Below are 18920 nucleotides of genomic sequence, written 5' to 3' on the forward strand. Positions count from 1 at the left end.
CCCTCCACTGCACTGACAGCTGACAGCCATCTTTTTGCAGTTTGTACCAGAAAAGTCCCCTCCTAATAATCAACTCTGTATATGTCATTAAACTCTGATGAGTAAAAAAATTTGGACACCAAACATTAATTTGAACTTGTGTTTTGTTTTGTTTTGGCTTTGATTTGATTACATCATTTGTTTCTTGTACTGGCTGTGAGTGTGTGGATGACCAATCATCTGAGTTAATCTTCCTTGATTACAAAACACGTGCTTTACCTATTGTTGAGGGAAAAAAGGGATCAATGCCATCTATGTTAAACACAGTTAACCTACCAGAGTCACCCGGTTGCAGACAGGATCACGTAAGGCATTGATGTAGGGTGTGGCTGGCTGAAATGTGTAATCCTCCAAAAAGGAAGCATCATGGTGTTTAATGGTTGGACCCTTCAGCCCTGTCACTGGTGAAGGCATGGCATCCTAAAGAGATGTGTTAAAATAGAGAGGTGAACCAAAGGAATCAAATGTACCAGACATACAGTACACACTTAAAAAGCAAAGAACAGTGCATTTACAAAGCATGTTAATACCTCATCAAGTCTTTGGAGATGCCTACTGCCAGCGTTAGCAGGTGTGCTAACAGTTTCCACTGGAGTGCTGCGGTGAGGGAGGTGATTGGTCAGGCTGAAGGAAGGTGACAAGAGTCCAGGGACAAACACCTTGCTGACCTATGTGACAACCAAGAAAACAATAGCATGATTCATTACAGTGTTATAAAAAAAAAAAAAAAATCTCAAAACTCAATTGTTGTCTACAGTAAGCAAAGGCAGCTGTGTATCAAGCTTTAGTCTGTACTTACCCTGGTGATTCCTGTATAGAGAACCAAACTACCACAGGCCTCCAGAACTAGCATGGCATCTATACTCTGAGGAGCAAAGTTTCATTGTCAGAAACACGTTGAATATTACTCAGGAAAAAAAAAAACTCCTGCTGTAATTTCCCCAGTTGTCAACAACTGAATACAAAGAAAATTATCAAATATTCACACAAGATGGTAGAACCTGTAAATGTGCATACTTAAAAAAATAACTTAAAAGTTGAAATGATAATGAATAAATATAAATCACTGGTTTCTGCTCCAAAATTCAAGCATCCAACTCCATAGTTTTCCTGGGAGACTTCAGGTCACATGGTAGTTCTACCATCCAGATGATGGAGAAAACTAAAAGTTTCAGGAAAGAATGACCTACCTGATCTAAACTAGAAAAAATATTTTGCTATTGGACTTTTTTGATAGGCATGGACCGGACATAACAACCACTATGATCAATAATTACAGTTTTTAATTTTTTTTTTTAAAGTTTTAATTACAGTTTTTCACGAAATCCTCTGCGGAAGAGATTTATCTCATATATATATACACACACACACATTAGTTCCTGTAGGTAGCAAGGAAAACCTTAATTATATCTTGCAAAACATGTTATCATCCGGATAAGATTAAAAAAAAAAAAAAATACAGGAAGGCCTCCTACACATTGCTTACAACTTTACACCACCCATGCAACAATTTGTTAAGGTGGAAGAGCCTGCTAAGGACTATTTTGCAGCACAGTACAGCACCATAAACTTGATATTGACCCTGACTCTAATGAATACTGTGTTTTCTTCCGTTTTAACTTCTGCACTTTCCCTTTCAACTCTCCAATGATAGAATTTTATAATGTACCTGCAGAGGCTCTGCATCTTTAGCAGAGATGGTTGTGACAGAGGGGAAGATGAGCTGTGATGTATCATTGCTCTCAATAAACTTCACACATCTGCAGAAAATAAAATGATCACGGAAAAAAAAAGTTAACTCGTGAACTCACATTACACAACAAATTAGGGTGGAGAAAGATGTTTGGACATGTGCAGAGATGTGTGTATGTTTGTTTACCTGAGCTGTTGGTGAGATTCCACCAGGAAACACAGATAGTGATTCTCACAGAGATCAGAGGTCAGGAATACTTTAGATGCCTGGCTGCTCATTTCCCTGCAAATGGTAAAAAGAGATGCAAACTGATGTCAAACAGCAGAATTTGCTAAATCTGAACAGCGTCAAGCTACAGAAAGAACTGTATTACATAGAATACAAATGATGTCTTTAAAAAAAGTTGTGTATTATGCAAACAAGAAGAACAAGTTGCTCACAAACTTTGATCTAAAGGCTAATGAGCAACTTTGCAAGAACATTCGAGTTTTCACTGCATATTGCAGTGAAGTCAGAGTCCAATGCTGCCAATTACCTGTTGGAGCCAGCAGTGACCGCCTCACTCCACAGCTGCTCCATGCAGAGGTCAGGTATGATAGGTTCCATCTCTGGGACCAACACTGTCTCATTGATAGTACTGTTGGGAGAAGCTAACAAGCCATGGTGCCCCCTGGGGGATGGGCTGTGCAAAGACGTGTTGAAACGAGCCACACCTGAAAAGGATGGAGCTGCCATGCCTGGAGAGTGGGCACGGCTGAGACAGGGGGACAGTGGATAAGCATTTTTCAGTTTTTAACTATTATGGGGGTTTTTTTTACCTGTTGTCACAAAGTGAATGAGTACGTGCTTTCAGAAAAGAGTATGGCCCTCTTTGGCTCAGTTAACCTCACCTGAGGGCGGCCATGTTGGATATACTTGGAGAATGAACTCGAGAGTGAATTCCTGGTGAGGATGTGACAATCCTGCTCTGGTGGCTGTGCAAAGCACTGTAGTGGAGGGGAGAGCTGGAACCAACAGCACTGCAGGAAGAAAAACAGTAACCAGGTCAGATGTTGACGTTTTGGTCTCTAAGTTTTTAACTTGTAATTATTTTTAAGGCGAAATAATCCATTAAGTATCACTTTATTGTTCTGTCTGTATGACACAGCAGTAACCCCAATAACTGAGGAGCTATCTTTAGACAGTGGGACTTTTGCTTTAGAAACTACTCAGAAATGTAACGAGACGGTAACTAATTCCTGCCCGTCTGCTAATCACTTGATTAGGCTGCTTCACTTTCAGTACCTTGTTCCAGTCCCAAGACTATGCCCACTTGGACCAGTGCCACCAGGGGAGTCAAGACGGGAGACATTCCGCAAATGAGAAGTGAGAAAGCCTGAAGCCATCAGACCCAACGGTGTCCCGACCGGTTCTGCCGGACACCGCAGGACTGTAGAGCGCTCCTGATAGGGTTAAAAGGCTTTAGTTTAGGAAGAACTTAGTTGGTTTTAGTGTGTTTGTGTGTATTCATGATCACTCACATCATGTGTGACTTTGCGCAGAGTCCAGACAGAGTGTATTCCTTGAACTGTGTCATATGATACAACTATAGATGGCTGACAGCAGGTGAACACTATCTTCATGGCGGAGTCAGACACATACTGCACACGGGAGCCTTCAAACAGGCCTGGAAAAAACAAATATGTACAAATTCAGGAAAAATATGAAATAAGTTCACAAGATCTCATTCTGAGAAGATCAGTGTCTCATACCTGCAGGTTTACATACAACTGGTGCGATCTCATCTAAAGGATGCAGCATGCTGAACACTGTGGGCAGAGGTTCCCTGTGTAGGGGGGGAGGGAAAAAAAAAGAAAAAAAAAAAAAGAGCTCAATCCCTTGGTTATATACTTCCCGCACTGTTTTATGTTATGGTCAGTGTAGGTTTGTGAGGCTGTTATCATTCTAGAAATGTTTGTCACTACATTATTTCACATGGATGTATTGATTAATCGAAACATGTGTCGTGTACTTGTGCAAGCATGTGATTGGAAGTATAAAGTGTTAGCATGTACCCAGGGGGGCTGAATTGTGCATCATTTGCTGTGTTTTTACGTTCCATAAGAAGTCCAAACTTTGTTGCCCACACATGTGACACCTTGAAAAGAAAAGACAGTACAGACATGAAATATTTTTAACAACAGATGTCTGGTATCAACAATTATAAAAACACTGATGGCAGCCGGTGGTACTCCCCAGCCTCCTAGTAGAAGTATGCAGTTCCAAATTTTACATCGCCTTGTTCTCATGAGGTCAAGGTTTCTGAGATTCAAACTAGTACAAGATTTTTAGTAGATACACCTATGGTATAATTTTCAAAATCCTATGTGACTTCATTCTTAAATTATTGCATTCACAAACTTGGGTGTCCATGCTGCCCCCTTAAATGTTAAAATGTTCAATATTTTGATCTGCATATAAAAGGATACAAAAAACTGCACTCTGTTTACACAGATCCATCACGACCAGTGAATAATAAAATTCATAGCTAGGTTAAATTTTGTCCAACAATCATGAATAAAGTCTCTGTCAGATATTTATTTTAAGGCTAGATGCGCCACTTGTTTTCTTTGCTTTCCTAGAGTAGTTTAATACAGCCATGTATAAATTAATATTGAAAAACTGACAATATTCACAAAACTTTGTTTTTTACATCCCAACCAATTGGGTTCTAATTCAGCTTTTAAAATTCTTATTTTAAAAAACGGTTACTTGTACTATTTTTAAATTATCTTAAATAACTTTCTATTGAAACTAATACTAATGATATTCTCTGCCACTTAAAAACAGCACTGAAAGGTTAAGAAAAGTGCAACACCCTGAGAGCTTCAGTGTCAGGGACACCACAGCAGTGGGGATTCTTCCTGTCACAAAGGCTCTCACAAGGTGTTTCTTGCCTTTCTCACAACACCAACCCACGGTTTACTTGCCTCTTTATTAAATTCAATTATTTAGTAAGAGTGTGTGTCCAACCTTTCCCGTAAGAAAATATAAAATGCTTTATCACGAACTCCACATGCCTCAAGTTTAAAAACAAAACAAAACAAAACAAAACTCAAATGTTGAAAACACATCCCTAAATCAAATTATATTTTGTTGGTGTGCAACAGACTACTGAGTGAAAGACACTCGTAAATACACATAGCTATGCACACACATAAACTCACACACACTTACTTCCCACTGTCAGTGATGCAAATTTTCTATCATTACTGGTTAACCAGAAAATGGTTACCCAATAATGGCTCTGAGAAATATCCCTAATCCAAATGTGGTGGGTTGTGTGGTTTTAGTTCAGCTGCGAGGTGGGGTAATGTTTCAGAGACTTATGCATCCACTAATCAAATTATCCTTTTATTCAGCAGCGTTCTGGAACATGGGAGACACACAAAGAAGCCTGCAGTTACTGCTGTATGTCAGCGTGCATCTGTGTTGAGGTGGAAGTTTAGGTAGTGGAGGTCCAACTGAGTCACACAGATTTAAAAGAATTTTGTGGCTCATGTGTAGACCCATCTCCTTCTCTGGATATAAACATTCCCCATTGCTCTATACCTCACCTGGAAGGGCAGTGGTGAGATGAAGTCTTTTCCAGTCATGGTGTGAACATTAACACAGCTACTCTGGACAATACACACTGTGAGCTCCACTTCTTCCTCTGCAAAACATTAAATACATTCTGTGTTTTGTTCATCAGGACTGCAATATGAATAAGCAAAAAACTGCACAAAAAGACACAGTACCATCATTCTTCTTGTGAGGAGCAGCAAAGTTGCACCACAAGGCCTGGAGATAATAAAAAAAAAACTGTTTCAAGTCTTAGAGCACAGAATCCTGACAATCATCGCGGACGATATACAATCCATATAGTAAAGCAAAAGCCATACTGATTCCTGACAGAAAACAACATGGTCCCTCATTTGCCCTTAGAAATGAGAATGGACAAGCACAATTATGAGAGACCATATAGTACACAAAACAATCAGAAACAGACCTGCTGCACTGGGCTGTCAACAGTGAAGGCCTTATATACGCTGGAAGCTTGAGCCCTACTACCCTGGCTCCAGACAACCACGTTTCCTGCTGCATAGAGTTCTTCTTCAAATTCCATATCTTCCTCTTTGACTCCCTTGCAGCCCTTCCTAAGCTGCCAAAATTCCTGCCATTCAAATCACATCAACACAAAAACCAAATCAAAACCACATTTGAGCTTAACAACACATGAAGTACTGCCTTCATGAAAGCAGTGCAGCAGTGTTGTAACAATTGCATTGACTATATTACTGTAAAAAATAAATAAAAAATAAGTAAAGATTTAAAGTAATTAAAGATATATTAATGAAAAAAAATTAAATCCTTTAGGTGTATTCCATTTACCATTTTTCTTCTTATATTTTTACTGTTTAATACACACTAGTTCTTCTGAAGAGCAGGTCAGGAGAACAATTCAGGCTATCCATTAAATAAGACTGTTAGATGGCCCACTCCTATTATGAAACATTATAGATCATAATACTAGACACTCTCACCCTCTCTCTCTCCTGCAGACTGACTTCCTGCAGGGACCCCACCAGGCCAGCAGCACCATCTGATGCCCACAGCTCGGAGGCAGGCTGGAGCTCTCTGAGCTGCAGGTTGAAGGCGTTTGGATGGTTCCTGCAGTGCTCGCGGCCAAACGGGACAAATGACTGCAATTCCCCTGCGGCAATCATCGTGGCTGTCTCTTCATACACGACTTCCGACATGAGTTTCAGATATCAGCATTATTTCTGGGAAGAACAGAGTTTGAGGTATAAATGACAGTATTTAAAAGCAAGCAAGACTTTTTTCCAGACACAATACAACTGAAGAGCATCACCAATTTGCGCCATACCAGTCCGTTTAGCTGTAGTATTCATATCGATTATTTAACACGATAAAAATAAAGTATGGATCCTCGAGACAAGTTTACTGTAGTATTTAAGAACCAAGAGTTTCACATAAACTGTTCTTTCATTTTCTCTTTATAACATTAATGATGAGATTACTTTTATCAGTAGGCTATCTGTAAAGTACAGTAAATACCAGTGAGTATAAGATGAGGTGTAAATAAACTTCTTCTGCGTAAATAACTTTATTTCATTTACTTGACTGTAGGACAGATTGCATTACTGGTGGCTAAATAATGTTCTCTATTAACACATCGACAACTTAGCTGGCTGAAGCAGGCTCACTGGACCTTTACTATTACTGAAACTATCCCGTTAGAGGGGTCAACATAGTAGGGGATAGAAATCTCATTAACAATTTCCACAGTACTTCCACCGTAGCAAGTTTCTGTTGACTTTGATAGACGCGACATGCTAGAAGTTAGCTGGAAGTTCTTACCTCAAAAACTCCCACAAACAAAATTCGGTACTCTACAGACACTAAGACGCTGTAAATTACATAAATATACAACTTGACAGTCAGCTATGAGTCTGCATGCTGACACTAAACACCATTGAAACGGCCCGACTAGCATGCTAGCTACCATTAGCTGCAGCTAGCTTTAAGCTTACAGGGAGACATTTAGCCGCTAACCTGATAATAAGGAATAGTCTGGCCCTTGTCGCGGAGTCCTTATCTTTCCTTTCAATGCGTCTCGCTTGAGCACAACGTTGTCACCCTACAAACATAAAGACAAGTGGCAAATTCCGTATTCGCCTATAGCAGGTTTTCAAATGAGCGCGGACATCTTTGCTGTCCCGACATCCCATTCCTCCACGAGTCAGCCAATCAGCAGCGAGGAGGCGATATGCTGACAGCTGATAGGCTGCCTTCGTCAGCGCTATGGACACTACTAAGAAAGACTGTGATGAGCAGGATGTTTTATATAAGTAATTCAGCCACAAATTAAAAATATAATATAATTAATATAAAATATAATTTAAAAAATAAAATACCAACAGTATTTGTAGAAAATCTAGGTATATATAGATATTTGAAGATGAAAAATAAATAAATAAAACGAAACTCATTTGTTTATGTCTTTCTTTAGGGACATTTACTATTAGAGACCATTGGTAAATTTGCACTTGAGGCTTCCAGTAAAGTGAAAGCTTTCGGAAAGGAAAGCAAGAGGCTCAGAGATGTCGAGGATATAAATAATACTGCACAATAGGCTACTTCAATGCAACCAACACCCTTACCTCTTTAAACTGTATTTATTATAACATTATTTAGTATAGTTCCAACAGCACCCCCCCCCCTCCCCCCACTCAATGTGCAATATCATCCCGCCCCACACACACACACACACTCAATGTGCAATATCATCCCACCCCCCCACACACACCACACTCAATGTGCAATATCACTGATCACACTGCACTGTTAGATGGCATGTATGTGTATGTATATAGATGTAAGCGTGTATGTGGAAATATGTGTGTGTATGCATGTACGGATGCAAATATATATATATACATATATGTGTGTATGTGGGTGTATGTTTGCAGGTGTATGTATAACTTGTGCATATCTTTCTTGTGTAAATGTAAATTTGTCTGTTATTGTGTAAATACTTACGCTATTGTGTACTCCACACACATGGAGAGATGCCAAACTGCCTTTCACTGTTCTTGTAACAGTGACAATAAAAGGCTATTCTATTCTATTCTATTCTATTCTATTCTATTCTATTCTAATACTACAAATATTATGTCTTGTAGCAATAAAACGTTTTTGAATATCTATTAAATTTATTTAAAGCTGTAATTTAATTATGTATTACCCCCATATTTCTGCTGTTCAACCCTTCTATATGTGAGGGCCAGTCTATCACAACAAATTGGGTTTAAAAGGAGGATGGCTTTAAAGAAAGATAATCTAAAATATTTTTAGACGGCGAATAAATTTTACCAAGGTCTAGTAGAGAACTGTGAATAATGCAAAGTCACTCTGTTTAAATATACTGTGACCATAATAGTTCCACTGTAAGTGTTCTAGAGTGACTATAGTGGTTTGACAACAACCATGATTTTTGAGGATGAAATCCTTTGCACTTAAAATAATGAAATATTTATATGTAATTTCTTGTATGTTTATGATACTTTTAAAAAATAGCCAGCAACAGTAACTATCTGGCTGACAGATATTTCAGTTTATCAAACAGATCAGATGTATTTTTCAGTATTTAATTAATAATAATTAATTAATTAATTAATTAACTTTTTATTTGTATGCTAAATAAAATACATAAAACAAAACTGAAAAAAAATTGAAAATTATTTTAATTAACTGATAACCAAAATGAGGTTTGGATCCAAAAACCATCTCAAACACTGATGTTTGACTTTCAGACTTGATGATGTTAAACTTGGAGGATATTAATAAACAGAGCAGAGAAAATAACTGTCACCTCAATTAGGAGTAAATATGCTGATATTTAATGGGGGAAGTAGTGAGTGATTAACAGCACGTCTTCAAAGTCACACAGATATTTAGACTCAATATTCAAAGAAAACTGTAATTTTTATGTTACATTTAAAAGAATATCACATCTGTTTAAATGTTTAGCTTCTTTTATTAATTTTCTAATCACATTTTAAACAAGTTTTGCTATGTTTGAAAAGCTATGGTTTACATCATTACTGTAGTTATTTATAAGAAAAAGAAAACATTTAGGCCTACTCCAATATTATTAAGAGCAGTTATGTCATGAATTTCATCCTTCTGCCTCAAAGAAATCAAAGTCTGCACAACGCAGTCATGAGAAAATACACTGATGTAGGAAGCTGGGAGTGGCTCGGTGCTCATGGATGTGATGGATGTCGCAGTGCAACAAGGTATGATCTGAATGAGTTAACTCTCACAAATGATATCACTGCAGCTCACTGGGGAGTATGTGTCTGTCAGGGAAGGAAAGGCAGATAAATAAAGTGAGAGAATGTTATTCCATCTCTGACTAACAGTTGTTGTCTTTTCCCAGTCTATTGTGTATTTCACATAATTGCCTGAAAATAACACCAATTTTTGGCTCTAAATTGAATTCTCATCATCCTCTCCTGCATGCTTTCACTAGCACTAAATGACTTCTGCCCCAAATTATTGCCTCATTCTGAGTATAATTGACTGATCTGTATCAGTGAATACTCTCCAGATGCTGATCGCAAAAACCTTGAGTTTCACATTCTAGGTTTACTTTGTAAAGCATGAAAACACTCACATTTGCATGAGAAAACATTAATTATACTGAAATAAAAACAAATACTGCCAACATTGAAAAATCTTTTGGACTTCTCGGCATCTTCATATTTTCTACAGTTTCTCTGTCCTGTTCAGTTATGTAGCAAGCAGGATTTGGACCAAAATACAGAACATGGGGTACGAGAGTCAACTCAAACACTCTGTTATGTTGCTGGTAACTCACAGAACAAACCTAAACAGGGGCAGAAAACACTGGAACACAATGCAGGGAGACACACAACAAATGAGGGAGGACATGACAAAGAACTAAGGAAAACTCAGGGCATAAATACACATAAGAGGTAGTTAGGGAGCAAAGAAACAGCCACAGAATCTAACTGACATGACAAGTGACTAGCAAAATAAAAGATAAAGTAACTAAACACTGAGACAATGACTAGCATACAAAATTGACACTAACAGGAAAGCTAAGAAAATCACAAGAGACTAAATCAAATAACCCTAAGCAGAATGCTAGTTGAAAATAGACATTAACTGAAACTTGAGGACTAAATTATAACCAAGAATCGAAAAACTCGAGCACATAAGCTATCATTCCAAGAACACAGGAAATAATAGATGAGAAAAAAAACTCTTAACTAAGAACAAAGAATAACAAACTTAAAACACTGGGTCAAATACTGAGGACCATGGCACCCTCTTGTTAAACAAGCTTAGACTCATAAGCATGTTTCTAACACTAAAAGAACGCTATCTAAATAGCAGTCCACATCCTTTCTCCTCTTCTTCTTCCATGGCAGGTTGTTGCAGTTGTTGTTGCCTGTAAAATGTTTACAGGTAGGTCCTTAAATACATGGACAAAAATGCTATTTTTTGTAATTTTGCATTTTTTACACCACCACGCGGATTTTAAATCGGACAATCAAGATGTAAAGAAAGTTCAGATTCAGCTTTAATTCATTACAGTGGATTTAATAAATCTTATATTGTCGTATGAAATGTTTAGGATTTTCAGATTCTCAAAAGTAACTGGACAATAATTAATTAGCAAAAATGTAGTAATTACTAATTCCTAATTTCTAACTAATACAATATTTTTTAGGGAGGAAAAAGTTTTTAGCTCTCAAGGATCATCTATTCATACATCAACACACAAAATTTCATAACTTCAACTGATAATTTTGTTGTCATAAACAAAGTTTCCTCATTTAGAAAACGACAAGGACCATTAAATTCCATGGCATTATAAATAAGAATGTGTTTTTCATATATCAGCTTGACTTATTTGGCCCTAAGAAAAACTATATAAACAGTAAAAGTTGTAAAAACACAGTTGATTTATGTAAATTCTACTGCAGCGCAACCTTCTAAGGTGTTGCTGAGTACAAAAGAACAAAAAGAATTATTGCACAAGCTGTTATTATATTGGATAAAATTGGATTTTTTTCATGCTGCCTTTCCATGAAAATGAAGACTTTACAACACTATATCTCAACATATAACGCTCATATAACCATGACAGACACCTCATTACACTCTTTTAGCTGTGGCAGATTGGCTCTTTGTGGTGAGGTCATCTTGCCATAGATGCTCAGACTTCATTACTGAGGGGCTGTGGTGACGCACTGAAGCCGGCTGGGGAGGGACACTGATAAAGTCGCACTCTAGTAGTTGAGAGAAATTGCTTAAATGTTCCAAGTGAGCAGCAAAGAGAGAATCTGAGTAGACTGATGGCTCTTTGTAACATTTCACTCCATCACAGCTGTTGCTCAGTTTGACAAATACATCAGAAGCACCAATATAATCGAATGTATTTCAGCAACCTGTGTTAAAAGTAAAAATTTGGTTTCACTTTATGGTCATTTTCAAGCCTCTCAGTAGTGGATATGTTATATTGAAGGGTGTCTAAAGCTCCGTACTTTTAAGTTTTACCTTCAGTATCTTCAGTCACTTCTCATGCAAGGTTATTATAAATAAAATGCAGGCGAACCACTTCCATTGTAAGGTTAGATTTTTTTTTTTTTTAAGGTTAGATTTGACTAAATAATGCTTAAGTATAAGTAACACTGTAAATTTTGATAAATTGGCTTCACTTAAAAAAAAAACAATGCAAATTTAATTCCCCTGAAAAATAATTAATGCCAATTTCAGAGGGATGAGTAATATAAATGTGTTAATTTTGAGTGTTTAGTTTTCATTAGTATTTCTTTTGTGTTTAAAAGTTAAACTTGTATATGACAGTGTAATAGTACTGGATGATTTATAAATACGTGGAAATGTTTGTGAGAGTGTAAACTGGTAAGTTACAAGGGCTGTACATCTCAGACTTTCAGTACAGCTCTGTGTCATGCCACTTACAGAAATACTCTGACGAACCTTCAGTTGTGGGAAATGTTGGTGACAGGCAGGAGGGGAAGGGCAGAGTACTTTTATAGCCCATTACTCCTCCTTAGTATGTGATTTAGAAATAGAGACATACATGTTTTTCTTGATAAAAAAAGCTTATACATAATGTGTTCATGGTGTCATTTAAAAAGTTGAAGCAAGATTAACTACGAAGTCTCAGTAGATTAATAAACCATTAAGATGAATATATTAATGTATATATACATATACAATGTACTGTGCAAAAGTTTTAGGCAGGTGTAAATTGCTTTAAACAAAGAATGCTTTCATAAATATAAATGATTGTTTATTGGCCCCAAATGTATTCATTTTGCAGGACAATGACCCCAAACATACAGCCAAAGTCATTAAGAACTATCTTAATCATAAAGAAGAGTGATGGTATGGCCCCCACAGAGCCCTGATCTCAACATCATCGAGTGTGTCTGGGATTACATTAGGAGACAGCCTACATCCACAGAAGATCTGTGGTTAGTTCTCCAAGATGTTTGGAACAACCTACCAGACAAGTTCCTTCAAAAACTGTGTGCAAGTGTGTGTAGAAGAATTGATGCTGTTTTGAAGGCAAAGGGTGGTAACACCCTGATTTGACTTAGATTTCTCTTTTGTTTATTCACTGCATTTTGTTCATTTGTTTGTGAGTGTGTTAAAAGTTTTATAAATACTTAATTCATATCATAATTCATGTTTCTTTTGGGAGGCTGCTAGTTTTGAGAGTATTATTTTGAGGAGTGATCTTAAACTAATCATTTGCTTCTGAATATAAGACCAGAGAAATGGTGACTGACTTCATAGAGAAAAGACTACACAACATGTCCAGGGACAGGATGTTCATGTGGTGGAGGAGTACAAGTACCACACTAACAGCAGAATGAACTGAAAGACGAACACAGAAGCTGTGTACAAAAAGGGAGCGAGCAGGTTCTGTTTCCTAAGGAAGCTGAGATCACTCAGTGTGTGCAACACAATGATTGAGATTCACAGTTTTGGTGAGCACAGTGTGTAGGGAGCAGCATCAGACCTGGTGACTCCAACAGACCCAACTGATTAGGAAGGCTGGCTCTGTGATGGCAGAAAATTAGACACTTTTAAAGATGTAATATAGAAGAGGTCCATTAATAAACTGTTACCCATCATGGATAATCCTAACCAACGTCTGCATCATTTTGCTACAACTTTGAAACTGTTGAATATCATTTACTCTCTATGTTCTATGGTCACCATATTGGTGCAAATCATTTCCAGTGTGGCTGCAGATTTAGGCTTTTCTTTATGAAACAAAAACATCATTTATTCTATGCATTTGACTCCTAATGAGTCCCCAAGAAAGAAACTTTAAAGTCTCAAAAAAGAGAGAGCTGGGAGAGAGTAAGCAAACTGGGGGAAGTCAGCTGTTTCTTTCAGAAGATAAGCAGAGCACAGCTAACATGTTAAGCTATTAGAAGTTGTGAGCCAGTGTCACATGTGACACTGTATCTACAAAAGTGATCCAGCACAACTTAATTAACAGCCAGAGAGAGTGAAGCAACAGGCCCTTCTAATGATATGACACAGGGATGAGCTTATGTACTGGCAAATAGAATAGAATAGAATAATCCTTTAATTGTCCCACAAGGAGAAATTTGGTTGTAACAGCAGCCAAAAAGACATATATACAAACAAACAGTACACAGGACACAGAACAGAAACATACACAATTTTTCTTACATATTTACATTAAGGACAATGGTTACTATATACAGAGAGTACTGTACAGTTATTAAATTAAATATAAATAACTACAGATAAGAGGCAAACCAGGTTGTAGTGCGAATCGGTTAATTAACTTAGTGCAGTTACAGTGCTGATGTAAACATCTATGTTTGTTGGGAGCAGTTCTGATTGTACAGTCTGACAGCTGCAGGGAGGAAGGATCTGCGGAAACGCTCCTTCATGCATCTAGGATGCAGCAGTCTGTCACTGAAGGAGCTCTGCAGTTCAGCAACATTTACATGCAAGTTATTCCAAGTTATTCCAAGTTATTCCAAGGAACCATTTATATCAATAACTGTTTTCAGTTAGCATCAGTGCCTATATACTGGTGACCATTTTGATGTAATACTAAATCACCCAGTATATTTGGGGTGGCCATAGCTCAGGTGGTAGAGCGACTCACTGGAAGGTTGGTGGTTCGATCCCAGGCTCCTCCAGCCCACATGCCAAATATCCTTGGGCAAGATACTGACCCCATGTTGCCATCGGAGTGTGAATGCTAGATAGAAGCACTAAAAACCTTAGATAAATCCTTAGAAATGATTGGGTGAATGCACGAGTTGTATAAAGCCAGGTAAACCAGTCCGTTATACCATATATCCAAAGGCATTAGACTGCTGTATAACTTTGGTGTTTGGCAATATCAGAAATATGCTAAAACGAATTAGATATCATTTACCCCATTTAATCTGAAAATCTAATCTGTATTATAGTTTTGACACATATTGAAACTTTCATAGATGTTATTTTTATTTATATAGAGAGATATGACTAAATAAAAGAAGGGGACCTGGAGGTATTGCTTATATACAGAATTATTAGACCGATAACAATTTATTTTTCAAAAGTATTTTCCAAGTGCTCTTAAACAGAGCAAGGGTTTTTCAACACAGCCTTTACAAACATCCTAATTTTGTTTTGGATGCTTAAATTATTTAATTTAATTTATTTTTTTATGTTAGTTTGGACACAGAAGTAAAATTATTTAGCAAAAAAAATGAAAACTAACAGGATCAAAATCATGTTAATAACTAGTCATCCTTTTTGCCTGCAGTAATTTTCTGATGTTTTCAAGAAGTCTTACACACGTCTCTTAAACAGTCTCATTCCCACTTCTTTGGCTAGTCTCTGAAGCTTTCCAGATTTGATAGTTTTCTGACTTTGGCCTTCAGTTCACCCTACAAATTGTTAGTGTGTGGGTGAGCTGAATATCCCAATGCGATAGAAGTCAGGGCCAGTTTGCTCTGAATCCCCCTGCTGGCTGCCTGAGGTTTACTTTTAGAATCTTCACATATTCTTCTTTCTTAATGATTCCTTCTACGTTGATGAGATTCCCAGTTCCACTCTCAAAGCTGCTAAAGCATATCCCCACCACCATGTCCGACTGTGGGGATGGTGTTCTTTGAGTCATATGCCTCTCCCTTCTCTTTTCAAACATAAGAAGCTGTCATGGTCCTCCATTCCTCCTAGACATCCCTGCCAGTTCTCTCTCTCTCTGTGTGTGTGTGTGTGTGAGTGTGTGTGTGTGTGTGTGTGTGTGTGTGTGGATAATCATGCCTTACCTTACGGTGGGGTCTTCCTGGATCTCTGCCCTTCTCTTGGCACACCTGCGAGAACCTGTTCATCATCAGTTAATCTGCTGGCAGCCTACTTAAGCTGGAGACAAACCTTCATCCTTTGCCTGACTGTTGCACTGCCTGTGTTAGTGAATCCTGCTGTCCTGGAAGTCTGGATTTATTTATCTCTCTGAGGATTGCTAATCTCCCATCTCCTTTGTGCAGAATCCTGGCCATTTCCCAGCTATGGTGTTCATGTGAGGGAGAGAACTGTGGAGGAGATTCTGTGCTTGCAAGGATTCAACTCTGCAGACTTGGACTCACTACCTGAAGATTGTTTTGTAAATAAAGACTGTGGATTACCCCTTGCAAGAAGATTCTGTAAATAGTTAATTTACTACATGAACTATAAAAAATAAATTCACTTAACCTGCTTTCTGACTCCTGCATTTGAGTCTGGCCTGCCTGTTGACCATGACAAGCAGCATTGCAAAAGACCTATAATTTTGTCTCATCTGCCTTTTGTGGCACACTTTCCGTATGCATGCTTCAGTATAGTTAGAAGGTGTCTGTTCTCCAGCAGAGGAGTTTTTCTTGATCTGTAGTCCATTCTTGTGCAAGGTTCAAGTGATTGTCTACTTTGAGACAATTCTTCAGTTCTTTGGCAAATTCTGACTTTATTCACTTGTGTCTTGGCAGTTGTTCTGTGGTCTTCAGAAAAATCTCTTGATAGCTTTTTTTTTTTTTTAAATATTTGAAATATTTTGTTCCCTACTTCTGCCAGGCTTGTTCTGTATTGTGTGACACTCTTTGAATTTCTTGATGATACTTCTCACTCTAGTTCTTAACTCTTGGAGGGAGATGCTCTATTTATCCATCTCCTGCTTTGTGGAAATCATCAGTTCTTTTTCTCAAGTCTAAGCTGATTTCTTTTGTTTTTGACATGATGCTTTCTGAAGTGACAGCTCAAGCCCTTGCTTTTATACTGTGTTTAAACTGGAAGATCAGTCTCAGCTTCAACTTGAATTTACAAACTTTGAGCATTGCAAAGTTAAAGCACATCGTTGCCCATCAGTACTTTGTGCTAATTAAACTGACCCTGGTCATTTTTATTTTTTCCTGAAATAGTTCTATTATGTGAAAAACTTTTCTTTAGATACCATTACGTATGCTGAAAATCGCATACTCTATTAAAGAAGCACTTGGGAAAATTTTGACAATAACGTTAAATTTCAAAAGGTGGACGAAGAATTTTGTCCTCATCTGTATATAGCCCAGAATTCCCCAAATATTTGTCATCTTAACATCATCTCATCATGTTGGTTTGCTGCCTGAGAGTGTTTCATCAGAAATGGTAAAAACAGTGTCATTGTGATATTTTAAAATGCTATTTCATCAACCTCAGACCCACTGCCTTTCTCAAAATACTTGATCTCATGGTCTATGATACAGTAACAATGTATGGTACTGTTAAAATTTTAACAGGAAGAAAACTCAAGTAGAATCAGGTTAAGGAAGGGGCACCCATCTGCCGTGACCTGTGGAAGGGAGGCAGAGTTTAATAATAACTAATGATTAATTTCTTAGTGATATAAAACACAAACATTCAAAAACACGATTTTTCGCCCTCAATAAACATGAATCATTAATCATAAGAAGCATGAAGCAGCAGAAGTGTGGGTTCAGGGTCACCAGATCTAGATCTGACCATAAGCTTTGTCAAAAAGGAAAGTTTAGGAATATTGCTTAAATGCAAGTAAGTAATCCTACATATTTGTTTAATATGCACGTTGAAGGACATATCCTGGTCAAAAATGACTCCAAGATTCCTGACATTGTTACTAGAGGCCAAAGTAAAGCTGTCCAGAGAAAGCAGCTAGCTAGATACCACGTTGCTAAGATTTCAATTTCTGAATTTAGAAGCAGGAAATTGTAGTTCATCCAAGGCCCGTATGTCTTTAAGACGTTTCTGCAGTGTGAGAACAATGAACACATGAATGACTACATAAAGTTATTAAACTGAGGATTTGACGTTATTTTTAGTTGCCATTGCAGAAGTTGTCCTTGTTTTGGAATTGTTATGTATTTAATAAAACAGCTATAGCTACAAATATTACTGAACATGTGGGTAAAAATACAAAAATAACTCCATATACACAAGTATTGTTAAAAACTATCTTGAATTCAGTTCACTTATTTAAATGAAATAGGCACATTGTCTGCAATTAGAAACAAAGAAAAAATGACATTTACAAAAATTGTCTTTAGCATCACTAAAAAGTCTTGTCCAAAAGTTCAAAATCCAACACAATCTAAAATCACAGACACACTGGGCTTTATTTTCTTTTAATAAGATTTGTAACCTGGATAGAAAAGATAAGTCAATTGAATTATTTTCTTGAAATGGGAGAAATTTGTAAAGATAACAATTACAATAATAATATAATACAATTCCAATAACAAAAAAGCTATTCTAAAAGAGTCAAACAAGAAAAACACCAGTATTAGGTTGTGATTAGTATCATCAGTAGTTATTTCAACAGAATTTTCGACAGAATTTTTTATTTGTGTACTAACAGCAATTTTTACATGAAATTCATAGTTTATGGCCACATAACATCAAATATCCTTAATAGAGATGTTGAAAGGGACCTATCTCAGCACACTTTGACATGTCATTGCAGAAAAGCTCAGCTGTAAAGAATGACTTTAATGATGACTCTGTGATATTCAGCCTGCTGGTGACCCAGTCTGCACAAAAGAAAACCCTCACCTACAGTAAACAGGATGCAGCCATTATGATATTACTTATTAGTTGCACTTTTCTGACAGGTTAAAATGTCTGTTGTGAAAAAAAAATGAAAAAGAATATTTTACTCTGGTTAGATGCTATTACACTTTCTCTCCCTGCAGAGAGCTTCAGGTGATACATCACACATTCTCAAAGCAAAATGTATTATATAAAGAAAGATTTTTATTTTTTTTTTGATGGAGAGATGAAAGAAAGGCCATGGTCATGTGCCATATAATTTCCCGAACAGGAAAACCAAACTAATATGATTGGTCCTCATGAGAGTCAGATAGGTACATCATTGGCAGGCCTTTTCTGGTTAATCAGGGCTAATGATGGGAATGTTCGTGTGCATGTTTGCACTAGTGTGTGTTTCACCAATTAAAGTCTCAAGATGGCATTGCTGCGCGTAATGTCTGCCATGGGGCTCAAACCAGACCAAATGTATTTATGTATTTAGTTAACTGAGGATGCAATG

The 18920-nt window shown here is 37.3% G+C and overlaps 1 protein-coding gene across 1 annotated transcript in view; it reads right to left on the bottom strand.

Annotated features, from left to right (window-relative positions):
• anapc1 (anaphase promoting complex subunit 1) overlaps nucleotides 1-7523 on the bottom strand; it is a 55755-nt gene extending 48232 nt beyond the window's left edge. Inside the window, exons 1-16 of the mRNA XM_013271992.3 lie at nucleotides 7331-7523; nucleotides 6298-6537; nucleotides 5763-5927; nucleotides 5512-5554; nucleotides 5329-5426; nucleotides 3787-3869; nucleotides 3484-3557; nucleotides 3253-3398; nucleotides 3017-3174; nucleotides 2623-2751; nucleotides 2268-2486; nucleotides 1919-2014; nucleotides 1709-1799; nucleotides 839-904; nucleotides 570-707; nucleotides 316-459 (exon numbers count right to left, since the gene is read on the bottom strand). Of these exons, the coding sequence (XP_013127446.1) occupies nucleotides 316-459; nucleotides 570-707; nucleotides 839-904; nucleotides 1709-1799; nucleotides 1919-2014; nucleotides 2268-2486; nucleotides 2623-2751; nucleotides 3017-3174; nucleotides 3253-3398; nucleotides 3484-3557; nucleotides 3787-3869; nucleotides 5329-5426; nucleotides 5512-5554; nucleotides 5763-5927; nucleotides 6298-6513 (1866 nt within the window). The 5' untranslated portion in view covers nucleotides 6514-6537; nucleotides 7331-7523. The remainder of the gene's footprint in view (nucleotides 1-315; nucleotides 460-569; nucleotides 708-838; nucleotides 905-1708; nucleotides 1800-1918; nucleotides 2015-2267; nucleotides 2487-2622; nucleotides 2752-3016; nucleotides 3175-3252; nucleotides 3399-3483; nucleotides 3558-3786; nucleotides 3870-5328; nucleotides 5427-5511; nucleotides 5555-5762; nucleotides 5928-6297; nucleotides 6538-7330) is intronic.
• Between the last annotated feature and the right edge of the window lie 11397 nt (nucleotides 7524-18920).

The sequence above is a fragment of the Oreochromis niloticus genome, linkage group LG13 (assembly GCF_001858045.2).
Source record: "Oreochromis niloticus isolate F11D_XX linkage group LG13, O_niloticus_UMD_NMBU, whole genome shotgun sequence".
In the NCBI taxonomy this organism is placed as follows: Eukaryota; Metazoa; Chordata; class Actinopteri; order Cichliformes; family Cichlidae; genus Oreochromis; species Oreochromis niloticus.